Source organism: Balaenoptera musculus, chromosome 9, assembly GCF_009873245.2.
Source record: "Balaenoptera musculus isolate JJ_BM4_2016_0621 chromosome 9, mBalMus1.pri.v3, whole genome shotgun sequence".
NCBI lineage: Eukaryota > Metazoa > Chordata > Mammalia > Artiodactyla > Balaenopteridae > Balaenoptera > Balaenoptera musculus.
In genome coordinates, this window is record NC_045793.1 from 81510990 (window position 1) to 81525433 (window position 14444).

Here is a 14444-nt window from a genome sequence, read left to right on the forward strand (position 1 = left end):
TATCCTAGCCTTTAACTTCTCATCCTCATCCCCTTAGAATTCTGAGAATTCATACAAAAGGAATGCACCTGGACTCTGCTCTAGCATTTCTCTTTAAGTCAGAAACACCTCCCCAGTACAAGCAACTAAGCCCAAATAAAGGATCAAAAAAAGAAATGTTACTTCAAACTCAATAGTTATAAAGGTCCCAAAGGCAAAATCCTTTAAAAACAAGAGTCAACAAGCAATAAGTTTCCCAGTGTCGCCATCACATCTCTTGTTTTCACAGTTCATTTACTCTTCCCACCACACGTTCCATTTTCGTCTTTTCTGATGATGTTTGCTCCTGGGAGACAGGAGGGAAGGAGAAAGTAAATGCACATATTTGCACCATGGGTTATAACATTCCCATTTTACGAATTACTGCTTTTTGTTAAGCCTATCAACATTACTTTGCATATTGACTATCACTTTTTATTTCTTACTACTTGATAAGCTCCTTTCCATGTACAATGGCAGAGAATATAGAGTTAACAATGTATTTTCTCAGTTTTGATATTATTCTGAGGCTAGAGTTTGAAAGGGTATTTATCTTACCAGTTTTTTAAGCTTGTGGTTTGTGAATCTGAGTACATCAATATATTTTATTCTCACAAAACTTGAGCATATTATTAGAAAATAGCCAGCATGTGAATCATCTCCTTCCTCACCTTCATCTCGAGTGTTACTTATTCCGAGGGTAGCCTGAGCCATGAAGCAGTTACTCATTTTGTCAGAGAAGGCATTATGATTCAGAATTGTGTACCTAATTATCTACTTTTTTGAAGCAAACTCCTTTCCGGGAGGTATGACAGCAGTGTATTTGCCCCCCTAATGTGGTCACTGGACTGTCAGGTTGCCTCAGCTTGATTTGTTTGTATGAAGTGTGAGCATTCTCTTCTTTATTTAAATGAATAACTCTTTGCAGTTTTGACTTTAGAAGTCACATCTCAGCATCTTACAAGAGAATCAAAGTTTTTCTAGGAACTCAGCCAGTAATAATAGTTCATCTGCCGACTAGCCATCTTTCAAAACAGTAAATTTAGTACAAACTGTTACAACTGTGCCATTATTTAGTTTTGATACAAGTGTAATGCACAATAACAAACTATTATAATGATTATTACAAAACCTTGGAAACTTACTTTCTGAGCAACTCATTCATTTGTTTGATTTATTGTTTCGTTCCCAGTTGTTAGCTTTTGATTTTCTTTAATTTCAACAATTGGGACATTAAGTCCACCTTGTTAGGAAAGGTGGGTAGCAAAATTGGGGCTGCAGATCCAGGGCTGAGCTAAAACACTCCCTTCTAAAGAATGCAGTAGCAAGAAAAGAGTATATGTTGGTGGGTGGGTCTGAAAGAGTGGGTATTAATTATACCTCTGCCGCTAGCCAGCTGTGTGACTACACAAATTAATTTTTCTTTCTGGGCCCACAGTTGTACAAAAAAGGGTTGAACACACGTCTTAAAAGTTCACACTATTGTAACATTTTAATATTCGACAATCTGGATCTTACTACAGTATCCTATCCGCAATTTCTCCAAATCTTTACTTTTGCGTAGTCCCTTTAGGAAACAACACAGCGGTAAGCATTCAAAAACCTTACCTTCTTACTTATACTGTATCTAAGATTCTAAAATAGCTGTTCTGGCAAAATTGTAAATGAAAACGGCCAGTTTTATCTCCTTCGGGGAAATTTGTCCCAAAGGTATCAGGTTTCTCTGTTAATCTCCAGTTACCTGAAAACATTACCTAGAATCTTTAAAAATTCTCCCTTAAAAAAAAAGGAAAAGAAAAAAAACTACAAATCCCATGAGTCAAAGATGGAATGGAAACAGACACCTCCCCTCAAACCCCCTTCCGGTCCCCTTGAATGTAGTCCGCTAAAACTCGGGTTGAGGCACCCTGAAATATGCCTGAAAGAAACGTAGGCTGTTTCGTTCTGCTTTTTAGCTGTGCTCTCGCTGGGCTCCTTTAAGTCGGTGCTGAGAATGAGGAAGGATACAGAGCAACGCCGAGCGGAATGGGTGCGGGCGCAGGCATCACCTGTTCCAAGAAGGGCATGCGCACTGCGAGGGCGCCGGCGAGGAGGCGGGGCACGGTGGGAGGGGCAGACGGCACCCGGCTGGCACCGCTCAGATCTGCTTTTCCCCGGCTTGGGGCGCTGAGGCGGCGTCGGGAGTTGTCTTCTGCAAAGGTTGGCTGGCGTTGTCCAACATGGAGGAGGCACTGGTCTCGGTCATCACCTGCAAGAGGGACTAATCTCCGCCTGGTGTTCAGGGACTTCGCCTCCTGCACGCCCTGCGGCGGACCCCGTCTCCGGTTGCTCCTCCGGCCACGGGCTTCCCGGCGGGGAGGCAGCACAAGGAGGGAGCGCGGTGGCCCTGAGTTTCCCTAAGCCATGGGCAACGAGGCGAGCTTGGAAGGGGAAGGGCTCCCCGAAGGGCTGGCGGCGGCGGCAGCAGCGGCGGCCGGAGGAGGGGCTGGCGGGGCGGGGAGCCCCTTGCACACCGTGACTCCGGCCGGCATGGAGGCGGATCTGAGCCAGCTGAGCGAAGAGGAGAGGAGACAGATCGCTGCTGTCATGTCAAGGGCGCAGGGGCTGCCCAAGGGAAGCATTCCTCCGGCCTCTGCGGAGCCTCCTTCTATGCACAGGCACGCACAGCATGATGTATATGTCCGGGCATATATGTACAGCTTCCCGTGCACATATGTGCCAGCACGGCAGTACATATATGTCGCCTCCGTTCATTTTATTCTCCCTAATGGGGTGGTGGTAAAGAGAACATAAGCTTTCTGTTGGGCAGGATAAAAATGATGCATTATAGAGTTTCTGGTGGGATAGTCAAGGGTTGCATTCTTGGAACTGTGATTTTAGGTTGTGATTTCTGGCCTTTTGGAACCTTTTCTGTCTAGGGTGGCGTGGAGAGACGCCCTCCGGTGTTTTACTAATCTGGAAGTCTTCCATTAATACAAAACGGACGTGTCAGGAAATGGAGAGAGCTGGGTGTTTACCTGTTTCTGTTTAAACCTCCTCAGTCATTTCGGGGTCTTTTTCTCTGTGAATGATGTCTAAATATTTCTGTAACAATACCTTTAATTCCCCTGGAGGTGATTTGTCTTTTCTTCCCACCCTACCCCCCAGAGGAGAACAGGAGCTGTTTAGGTAGAAGGTATAGAATAAATACACCTTTTATATTCAGTGAGAAACCCTAAAATATGTGTGGCATTAAACAGATGGTTTGGTCACAACAGTGCAGGTGCTGTACGTGTATTTATGAATTAGCATATGCTATTTTTTAAACCACCCCTCTTTTATATGGAAAAGCGTCTTACAGTTTACGGAAGAACATGTGAGCTTGTGTTACCTTCAAATTAGTTTTCAGTACATACTTTTAAAGACAAAACAAATGGCAACTTGGACAGGCAGTTAAGAGCTAATCTATAATATTAAAGTATTCATTTCCCCCTCTAGCTCTCTGTGTTCCTCCATCCCAATAAATTAGTTGTTTTCTAATTAGGGTACTAAGAGGGTATAATCACTGTGCCTGCCCTGCTTTTATTATTGTAAACAAACCCTTTAACTTTGCACCCTCATAGCGTGTTCAGAGACAGAACACTCCTCTGTCCGTGGTCCTGAAACCACTCCTGCTTTATGATAACCGAACAGTTTTCATTAGAGATACTGGAAATAAGAAAGATCTGGATATAGGTGTAGGCTCTTATCCTGTACTTAATAAAATAAAAACACTTAGGAGCTATAATATAAGTATATACATATAATTTTGTCAGGTAACTAATACAGGAGAAATGTAAAATGTTTTGTGGATAGTGGCAATATTTTTCACATAAAATCTTAAATGCGTAAACTATATCAGTTAAAAACCCTATTTTCTTGAAGGGGAACCAACACTACTAGTAAAAACTAGCTTTTTTATATTGAATATATTTTTCTGTGTTTTTAAACTAGTAATATATTGGGCTATTTCTTTGGTATAAAGCCTTTCTTATCTATTCCCTTAAGAGTACAGTTTATGATATGTACTATTTTCTCTACTGTTTAAAACCTGACTTAGAAAAAATTTTGAATGTTCATATACTAGATTTTTCTAGAGTAATAATGAGGTACAATACTTTTATTAACCTTTTAGAAATGTATGCCAACTCTTCTGCAATTTTTCCTAAGAGGCACAAGCAACAGGTTTAGCATGCTGGTTACAAATACCAAGAAGAGTGTGAGCTTTGATTTCTAAATTTCTTACTTGTATTCAGAGGGTGGCTAAAAAATATTATTTCAGCCTATGAAAGTATGGTGTTTTGTGCAGTATTTGTATCAGATAGCATACTTTTAAAGCTCTCTGTTGATGTTTTTGTTGCAGCAGAATTCTTATCAGTAGGTAGTCTGCGGCCTAAACAGTTATTGATGAAAGCTTCATTGAAATGTGTAAACGTGTCTGATTTTGGCAACCTGCTTATATTTTACTGAAAGATTTCTATAAATGTCTTTAATTTTGGAAAGTTATTATCCCCCTATGTGATAACCAAATAGACACATATTAATTTAAGTATATATAAGAAAGTATATCCAAATCATTTCAAGTTTTAGGAGATTATGTGGTGCGAATTAGACAGGGTGGGCTTTGACTTTTATTTATTTATTTATTTATTTAAAGAAATAAGGGTTGAGAGCACAGAGACCTTATTAATTTTAACTGACTCATAGCGAATTATATATGCTTCTCAGCCATATGTGCCTCAGTTTCCTTGCCTCTAAATAAGGCAGTAATACTTATCTTACCCATCTTGTAGAGCCATAGTAAGGATTAATTAAAAGTTGACAGGAATATTTTTGCTTGGATTTTAATTTGAAGGAACGCTATACATATAAAGAGTAGTAATATCAATATCAGCAGTGAATGGCACTGGCAGTGATGGCTGCAGACAAGTTGTATGTTAAATTATTCACTGTTATGAGTTATTTTGATATATCTATACTCTTTTACAAATGGAGAAGTCAGTGCAATGTACTGGAAATCCTGCCTCCCCTTCCTGCCCACCAGGAGTTAGGATACCAGATTTCTGTGACTAACTAGTTTTATAACCTTGAATTAATTTCTTAGCCTGTTTAGGTCTTAGTATTCTCTGCAATATACAAATGAACGGACATTCCTAAAGTGGCTTATATTTCTATTATAAAATTTTATGACTTAACACTGTCAAGTGTCATTGCTTCTTGTGTTACATTTTAAAATATTTTAGTATTCCAACTGCTTTTATATTCTTAGTCTTGAATGCATGTTTATCTCATTTGCTGCTAAAACATTTTTTTCCTGTTAACCTGTGAAAGAAAAATTCTAATCTGAGGATGACAATAGTAAAATGAAAAGGGAAGTTGTATAAGAGTTGAGTAGTTAGAAGCTAGAAGTTAGAGCTTACAAATGAAATGCTTCTGGATTTTCGATTCATTGTCAATCCAGGGAAATGCAATTTTATTACGTCTTCTACTCATTGTATTTACACCTACAGATGTGTCATAGGAGAAGAGCTTTACTGAAAAACACTTCTAATTAGTAGAATATTTAGTAACAATTCTGACTGAATCAGTTATTTTCTTTAGCATTCCTTAAGACCTCCACTGCTGGGTAGACACCTCCACAACTGTTTTTCTTCCTAGAGCAGCAAGCCAAAATGGATATGGAATGTTTCCGTTTATATCTCACAAGACCTGTAGAAGAATTTAAAGTGAAAAGGATTCAAGAGACATTAATCTAGAGGGAAACAAAAGCCTGATATGTTCATTCATTTGTTTACTCACTGTTATTCATTCATTCATTGATTCATCAAACATTAATACGCATCTACTAGTTACCAGGTTTGGTTCTAGTGATGAAAAAGATGAGTGAAACATATCTCTCCCTAGGAATTCATAGTCTAGTACACAAGATGCATTGCATTTTGGTCATTCTTCTTTTTAACACAACTGTCATACCAAACAAATTCATCAAAAGACATAGTTAGCTAAGACATCTTTATATTTTTGTTTGGTATTAAGTCTGTATCTTCTCTTAATGATTGTCTTTCTATTTTTCACTCCCAGATCTCCATGTTTGACGTTTATTTACATAATTATAGCAACTAAAACTAAGTTTAAATTGTAGTCTTTATAGCTGTATGGGTATTTTCTCACAGGGGGATTCTATAATATAATACAACTTAATATTCCTAGGAAGTACATGCAGTTATAATTTCTAATGCAAGCAGCTTCCTTTAACTTTTGGTGTTTATTGTTATCACAAATATTTGGTATTCACAAAATTTATTTGTTTTGTACATATGTTGGATTAAGTGAAATAATATCACAAAAACAGTGTTTAAGTTTAATAGTATTTTCAAGAGAGCACAGTTTAGTTAAGAATAGATTTTTTGGGTACTCGTTTAAATATAGATTTCTTTAATAAAATGCCTAAACACTTATAGGATAGTCCCTAAGCATCTGCCCCTCAAGGGAATGGTAAACTTTATGAATTGAATATGGAACATTTCTAGAATAATGTGATTATCTAAACAGTGGAACTTTTTGAAAATAATCTATTTGGGGTTGTTTACTATGGTTCTTTTGCCTTCATATGGAAGGGAGCACGTAATGAGGCCTATAAGGAAACATTCAAAATTATTTTCCCCAATGGAAATGTGTAGCAGTGTGTTTTAAAAGATATTTTAGAACTGTTGGAATCAATTAGGATAAAAATTTTAGTTCCTTATTTAAGTACAGGCTTCAGAGACATGGTAGTATCTAAAGTTTTCGTAACCTTTTTTCCTGGAGGAAATTGCCAGAACTAAGAATTCTGTTTATTCATCTTTTATTAGAAAATCATTTTGTGGCATACATTGCCATTTATAGATTATTTTCTTTCTGACCCTTTGCTATTTAGAAGTAATACTTCTGTGTTTCTTCCTACTATGCCTTACATCTTGATCTGTACTCAAATTTCTGTATCATTAGGGGAGGTTTAAAAACTTAATTCATAATAAGTACCAGATGACCTGAAATGAAAAACTTATAGTCTGGTCCATTAGCAGGTAAATTTTATTAAAACAAATTAAAACCTATAGAAATTTATTGTGATCATCTCATATTTTAAGTGCTACTGAATCACTCTGTTTATCTCTTTTTCTTTTAATTAAAAAGAAATCTTTTCCAAAATTAATGTTACATATATCAAACAAAATACTTATAATTTGATTTATCCCATAATTCTAATGCAGCATGTTCTTATTAGTTGCAATTTTATCAGTAAAAAATAGCTTGTTTAAAATTTAACGTACTTGATAAAAGTGTATATGAGAAACAAGTATTTTAATTATTGAGCCATAGTCATTTAAAATTGATGTTTCCAAAACTATTTTAAAAAAATCCATCTTGTGTATTTGTCTATGAGTTAAAAGAAAACTTGCAAATTAATTACTTGTTGCATTTTTAAGTCATTGTCAATAATAATGTCTAATTAACAATGGTAATAGTAAGTGGTGTAGAAAACATTAAGTAAAGAGATCAATATGTTTTTTCTTCTTCTGAGGAAAGTAACAGTACTTTTCAAAAGTGGGGTCACAACCAGATTGTTGCTATTTGTACATCAGGCTATGTCTGAAGATGCTTTAAGCATCATATTGTTACATTGAGAGATCTCAGATTAAGAATGCTATTGGAAAAATAATTGAATGAAATAACACTGTCCTTCCACAAGAAAGAATTGTTTCTCAGAATTTTCTAATTAAAGTAGGAATTCTTCTATGAAGTTTAATAAGGACAATATTTGATGGATATTACCTTTTTTGACAGATATTCTGTCAAAAATTGAATAGATGATCAGCTTTTTCAGAGTCCCTGAAAACCTCCTTTACCAGATCCCATGATGTCATGTTGTATGTCTTATGTAGCTAATGTAAATTCTAATACTAAGTAAAAAAAACCCCCAAAAACAGTTAACAGCAATCTCATTTAAAAATGAATATTTTCACTTCTTGGTGTGCTAGTATTTGGGAGGCTAACATTCCTTGACTATAACTTTTGGTTAAAAAGGATACATCCTGTGAGCATAAAAGTACTGGAACATGGCTTTGCATTGACCTGTTGAGTTAATATGTTTAAATAGGTTTTAAGTATGGCTAGATTCTATTAAGTAAATGTAAATTATTTTTATTTTAAATACTTTCTACCTAGATATCTTAATAGTTCATTACTTATAGTAGCAAGTATGGGGTTTTTTCCCCTTCCTCTTCATTTCCGTGTTGAAAATCTGTACCCATGTAAAGAAAGTAACAAAGACATTAAAAATTTTATGATTACTTATAGGATGCTGCAAAAATGGATTCTAGTTATATTTATACATTCATAATTTTGAAGATGTAAGAAAGTAATAGGTTTTAAATATTATTTTGAGTTGGGATAGTTTCCATTATTTTCACTTCTTTTTGTTTCATTCTTCTAGGAAACAAGAGTTGGATAGTAGTCAATCTCCAAAGCAACCAGGAAAACCGCCGGACCCTGGGCGTCCAGTTCAGCCTGGTCTCAGTAAAAGTAGAACTACAGACACTCTGAGGTCAGAGCAGAAATTGCCTGGAAGGAGTCCTTCCACTATTAGCTTGAAAGAATCGAGATCCAGAACTGATTTTAAGGAAGAGCACAAGTCTAGTATGATGCCTGGCTTCCTCTCAGAGGTTAATCCTTTAAGTGCTGTCTCCTCTGTTGTAAATAAATTCAATCCTTTTGATTTGATATCAGACCCTGATGCCTCCCAGGAAGAAGCCGCCAAGAAACAAAAAATATCTCAGAAGGAACAAGGAAAACCTGAAGGAATCACAAAGCCTCCATCACAACAACAGTCACCCAAGCCAGTTCCTAAGCAGCCAGGACCCGTGAGGGCCCTGCTTCAGCAGGACGGTTCTCCCAAATCAGTATCTCCTCAGCAGCCAGAAAAAATTAAATCACAACCTCCAGAAACAGGAACGCCAACTCAGGGCCTCACCCAGGCTCCTCAGACAGACCAGGCAAAATTGCCACTTCAAAGAGATGCAGCCAGGCCTCAGACTAAACAGACAGATACGGTAAGGGGAGAGTCTGTTAAACCCTCACTGCAAAGCCCATCCAAGCCACCTATTCACCAAGTAAGTCCTGGAAAGCCTCCAGCCCAGCAGCCTGGACCTGGAAAACCTTCCACACCACAGCCTGGGCCTGCAAAGCCCTCAGCTCAGCAACCAGGGCCAACGAAGGCCCTAGCTCAACAGCCAGGGACCCCAAAGCCCCCGGCCCAGCCACCGGGAACAACAAAGCCTGCAGCTCAGCCTCCTGGACCAAAGTCTCCAGCTCAGCCTCCTGGGCCTTCAAAGACTCCAGCTCAGCCACCTGGGCCAGCAAAGACTCCAGCTCAGCCACCTGGGCCAGCAAAGCCCACGGCCCAACAGCTGGGGACAACGAAATCCCCGGCTCACCAACCTGGGCCACAGTCTCCAGCTCAGCCACCTGGGCCTGCAAAGACTGCAGCTCAGCAGGTTGGGCCAGTGAAGCCTCAGGTCCAGCAGCCTGGGCCAGGCAAGACTCCAGCTCAACAGCCTGGCCCAGCGAAGCCCCCTCCTCAACAGCCTGGCCCAGCAAAGCCCCCTCCTCAGCAGCCTGGCCCAGCAAAGCCCCCTCCTCAGCAGCCTGGCCCAGCAAAGCCCCCTCCTCAACAGCCTGGCCCAGCAAAGCCCCCTCCTCAGCAGCCTGGCCCAGCAAAGCCCCCTCCTCAGCAGCCTGGCCCAGCAAAGCCCCCTCCTCAACAATCTACAAAACCAGTAAGCCAAACAGGGAAACCTCTGCAGCCACAAACTTTTCCATCTGCAGCACAGACTCCAGTACAAGGCCTCCCAAAAACCATCTGTCCTCTTTGCAGTACCACTGAACTTCTGTTGCATGTTCCAGAAAAGGCCAATTTTAACACATGCACTGAGTGTCAAACCACTGTTTGTAGCCTCTGTGGTTTTAACCCCAATCCTCACTTAACCGAGGTAAGTGCATTTTTTCGTTATGTTCATGCTCTTAAACCATATCATCATCTTCCACAAATGGTGCTTAGTTTATTGCTGTTACGATAGGATGGCACTGTTTTTCTCTGGTTCTTTTCTTCTTTCCCTCCTTCCTTCCTACTTTCCTCTTTTTCTTCTGTGCCAAATGTAAATTAGAGTTTTTCAACATTTTCTCCAATAATATTTCTCCAAAATATTGCTACAATTTCTGATAAATTTGGCACATAAAGGAAGTATGAATTGATTGATAGATGCTGAGCTTTTACTCATTGCATTCTATGGGTAAAATCCACACTATTATTACATTATATTAATTTTTACATTAACTTTTAAATTCATGTTCCTACCTACCATGATACTCTTGATATGATATTCTTAAATGGGATCCTATTTATGCTGTGAAAAAAAGTGGACAGTGTTTTCAGATTCTAAATACAATTTCGATATGAAATTGAGTACATTCTTTCAAACTGCACATCCCCTTTTCCTGCCAGTGATTTTGCTATACACTATGAGAGCATGCTTCCCTCATTTGTTGAGAGTCATTCATAACAGCGTAAGTCACTTCAAAAAATGAAGTCATTAGAACAGGTTCAACTTTATGGGTATCTTCTTAGAAGGATCACAGTTTATAACTCCAAGTCTTTGGGTAAGCCTTCCTGGCAGACTGAATCATGAAGGGGCCAGTTGTGGCACAAATGAGTTCAAGGTTGTTTACTCTGACTCAGGATAGAAAAGTTATTCTCAACAGGTCAGTTAATGTCAACTCAGTGCTTAAAGGCCCTGAATAAAAGAGCATTTTAATAGGTAGAGATTTGGGGACGTTCAGGGGGAAGGGACAGAAACCAAAACTGCAGAACTTAGAAATTATCTGGAGTTAAGAAATAATATAGTGAAGATGGTATAATAATATAAAATAAGTGAGAATAAAAGGGCTTAAGGTTTGAAAGAATACATTTTTAAAAGAAATGCAGTAGCCCCTACCCGATGAGAAGGCACAGAAACCATTGAGTCCATCTAGAGAACAGCTGTCAGTGGGCTGTGTGTGCATTATGTGCACATAATGCACAAGAAGGAATGAAGGCAGCAGGCAATGAAGGATTATGTCATTTAAATATCCGCAAGAGAGGAGACTTGTGTACCCTTGTTATAAATGAAATCTATGGTCTGATAAAAACAACAGTGATAATTATTGGTAGCTGTTATGTTAGTTTGGATACTTAACTGTGATGAAAGTTGAAAATGATGTCCATTTAAATATGTCAACCTCGTTTTTTTGCTAAAGTATCTTTTACTCTTTTCACCAAAAGTCATATTGAGTACTTTAACTTTTTAGATAAGCCATACTTTAATGATAAAATTGCAATTAATAAGAACATTTAAGTTATGGAGGAAATCAGATTATAAATAGTTGGTTTATGTATTTGTAGCTTTTTTTCATATCTTAACCTTTTTTTCCACATCATTTTTTTATCTTTTAATTTATTTATTGAAGTATAGTTGAGGTATAAAATTATATAAGTTACAAGTGTACAATAGTGATTCACAATTTTTAAAGGTTATATTCCATTTATAGTTATTATAAAATATTTGCCATATTCCCCATGTTGTACAGTATATCCTTGTGGCATATTTTATACATGATAGTTTTGTACCTCTTAATCCCTTATTCCCATGCTGCCCCTTTCCCCATTTTTCTCCCCACTGGTAACCACTAGTTTGTTCTCTACATCTGTGTGTCTGCTTCTTTTTTGTTATAACCCCTAGTTTCTTGTAGTTTTTAGATTCCATGTATAAGTGATATCATACAGTATTTGCCTTTTTCTGTCTGACTTATTTCACTTAGCATAGTGCCCTCCAAGTCCATCCATGTTGTTGCAAATGGCAAAATTTCATTCTTTCTTACAGCTGAGTAATATTCCATATTGTGTGTATGTGTGTGTGTGTATATATATGTATATATAAATTCTGATAAAGATGTGTTTCTGCCCATAGTATACCATCTTGATAGGAATGTGTAGTAATAATGACTTCAAACAGTAGATGATCTTTTTGTAAAATGTTTGTCATGTATTTGTGGCAATTTATAAGGCAGAAACCTGTAGTTGGACCTTCAAGCCATGTATATTATTTGAGTACCTACAATGTGGAAGACATTTTACTACATGTTTGGTAGGATATAAAGATAAGTAAAACATAATGCTGATCTTAACATGATCCAGATGTACTAGGTTAGATCATACACACACAAGGAAATATGTGGTCAAATGATAAAAGCTGTGAGAGACATGAGCAAACATTATGAACTTCCAAGTAGGAAGTGCCATTTCCAGTGGGTGAGATAAGGAAAGCTTCATGGAGAAAATGGCATTTGTGCTAGGTACATAATGATGGATATTATTTCAACAGATAAAGAACATGAAAGGGGGTAATGATTTAGCCTAAGACCTAGAGCCAGAATAATACAGGGTGTATTTAGGGAATCAGGCATAAATCTAGGTTGCCTGAAGTGGTGGGGAAGAAATGGGCAATGAGATTGGAGAGAAGTTGAAGTCAGATTTAGGTCTTCCACATTTAGTCAGTAGCAGTGAGCATTCTGCTTTATGAAACTTACCTTGTTTAATGTAGTCATACATTCAATCCTTCATTCATTTTACAAACGTGTATCAAATGCCAAGTTGCGAAGCACCATCAAGTATTTTGATAGAATCAAGTATGTGTTAGATATGGAGTCTTCCTTCTACCAGAAAACTGGGGAAATAAAAGTTGTAAATAAGAAAGGAAAAAATAGATATATATGAAAAGTAACTTTGTATAGGTCTTTACAGTTCACATAGTTCCTTCTTATTTGTTTTATCAAAATTAAATTTCCAAATAATTCTATGGTCATGTATTCTGTTTTCTCTTATGGGAAAAAATTGGTGTTCAAGTGGTTACTATGTTAGGATCATCCTGATAGTAAATAACCAGAACCCAAACTAAATCTTCTGATTCCAAATCCATTTACTCGTGGTAAGAAGAGAGAAAGTGCGATGAGGTCAAACGAAGTCATCACTATCTTTGGGGGGTGTCACAACTACCTTCATGGAAATAGAAGTATTTGAGCTGGGAATGTGAAGAATGATAAGAATTTGGACACACTTGACAGGAGTTGGGAATGTGGGGGCAGGTAGAGGGTCTCACTGGCTAAAAAAAAAGCATCCCCATTATTAATGAGATGAGCTTGGGCAAGTCATTTACACTTTCTGTAACAGTGATACCATATAAACAATGGAAATAACATGTTGTCTGTTAAACACATTGGGTTTTTAGGAGGATTAGCTGAACATTTGTATGAGAAGGTATTTTTCAATATATGAAGTTCTTTTGAAGTTGTAATATGTGTCATAGATAATCTTAATATTTTAAACAGAGTTGACTTTGACAGTTTACTCTCAAATTGTTTTCTGCATAGATACAATATCATAAGTTGTTGGGTTCTGAGATAGCAATCAAGAGCCATTTGATCTGCAGTACTAATTGTAACATTTCATTTTAATTCTCATTTTTTTCCCTATAAGGAAAAATGTAATCTTATGGGTCAAATTGTCCAAAAATACTCAGATTGAGTAAACAGTTTTACCATGCAGGACAGTGCCAGAGACTAGACATTCTATACTACTTTAATTTACATGAATTTATTATTTTCAAGTTTGAGTTTATATGCAAGTTATTCTCTATATTATTACTTTTACAGCCTATTGGGTAAAAAAAAAAAAAAAAAAAAAAAAAAAAAGTCCTGGTCTCTTGTATCACTCCTTGAAAAGACCAGGAGAATTTCTCTGATACATTTTTGTTACCAAAGCAGAATTATGACTATATTTGCTTTGAACATCCTGGCTCTTAAATGACTACTAGGTCTGAGGAGAAGGGCTGGAAAGGTATCAACACCCAGACACAAGCTTTAGGAAAGGGGACTTTTACTTCCTTAACTAAATTTGCCAGCTCTCTCCCACCTCTGCCCACCTGACACACATATACACACACGTGCACATACATATACACGCAAACACACCCATACCTCAGATAGCCCAAATATTTGTGTGAAGGGGATGACGTTTAAATTAACTGTCCTCTCTGGTAGTTGTCAAGATGTGTGCTGTTCAGATAAACCTTAAATCCACTGGCTCCAAGCCTAGCCTTTATAGCTGTATCTCTTCTTGCTAAGAGGAGTTAATAGCTGCATCTCTTCTTGCTAGTCCATTAATGGAGTTAATCTCAGCAACACAGGTTCACTCTTTGGGTTTACTTTCTGACACAGAAACTGAACATTTGCTTTACAATTAGTAACTACAGTGTTTCTTGTTGTTGTTGATTTACTTT

General features: G+C 37.6%; 1 protein-coding gene across 1 annotated transcript in view; it reads left to right on the forward strand.

Moving 5' to 3' along the window:
- The first annotated feature begins 2217 nt into the window (after positions 1 to 2217).
- Positions 2218 to 14444, forward strand: part of PCLO (piccolo presynaptic cytomatrix protein) — a 384092-nt gene continuing 371865 nt past the window's right edge. Inside the window, exons 1-2 of the mRNA XM_036863834.1 lie at positions 2218 to 2675; positions 8510 to 10064. Coding sequence (XP_036719729.1) covers positions 2422 to 2675; positions 8510 to 10064 — 1809 coding nt within the window. The 5' untranslated portion in view covers positions 2218 to 2421. The remainder of the gene's footprint in view (positions 2676 to 8509; positions 10065 to 14444) is intronic.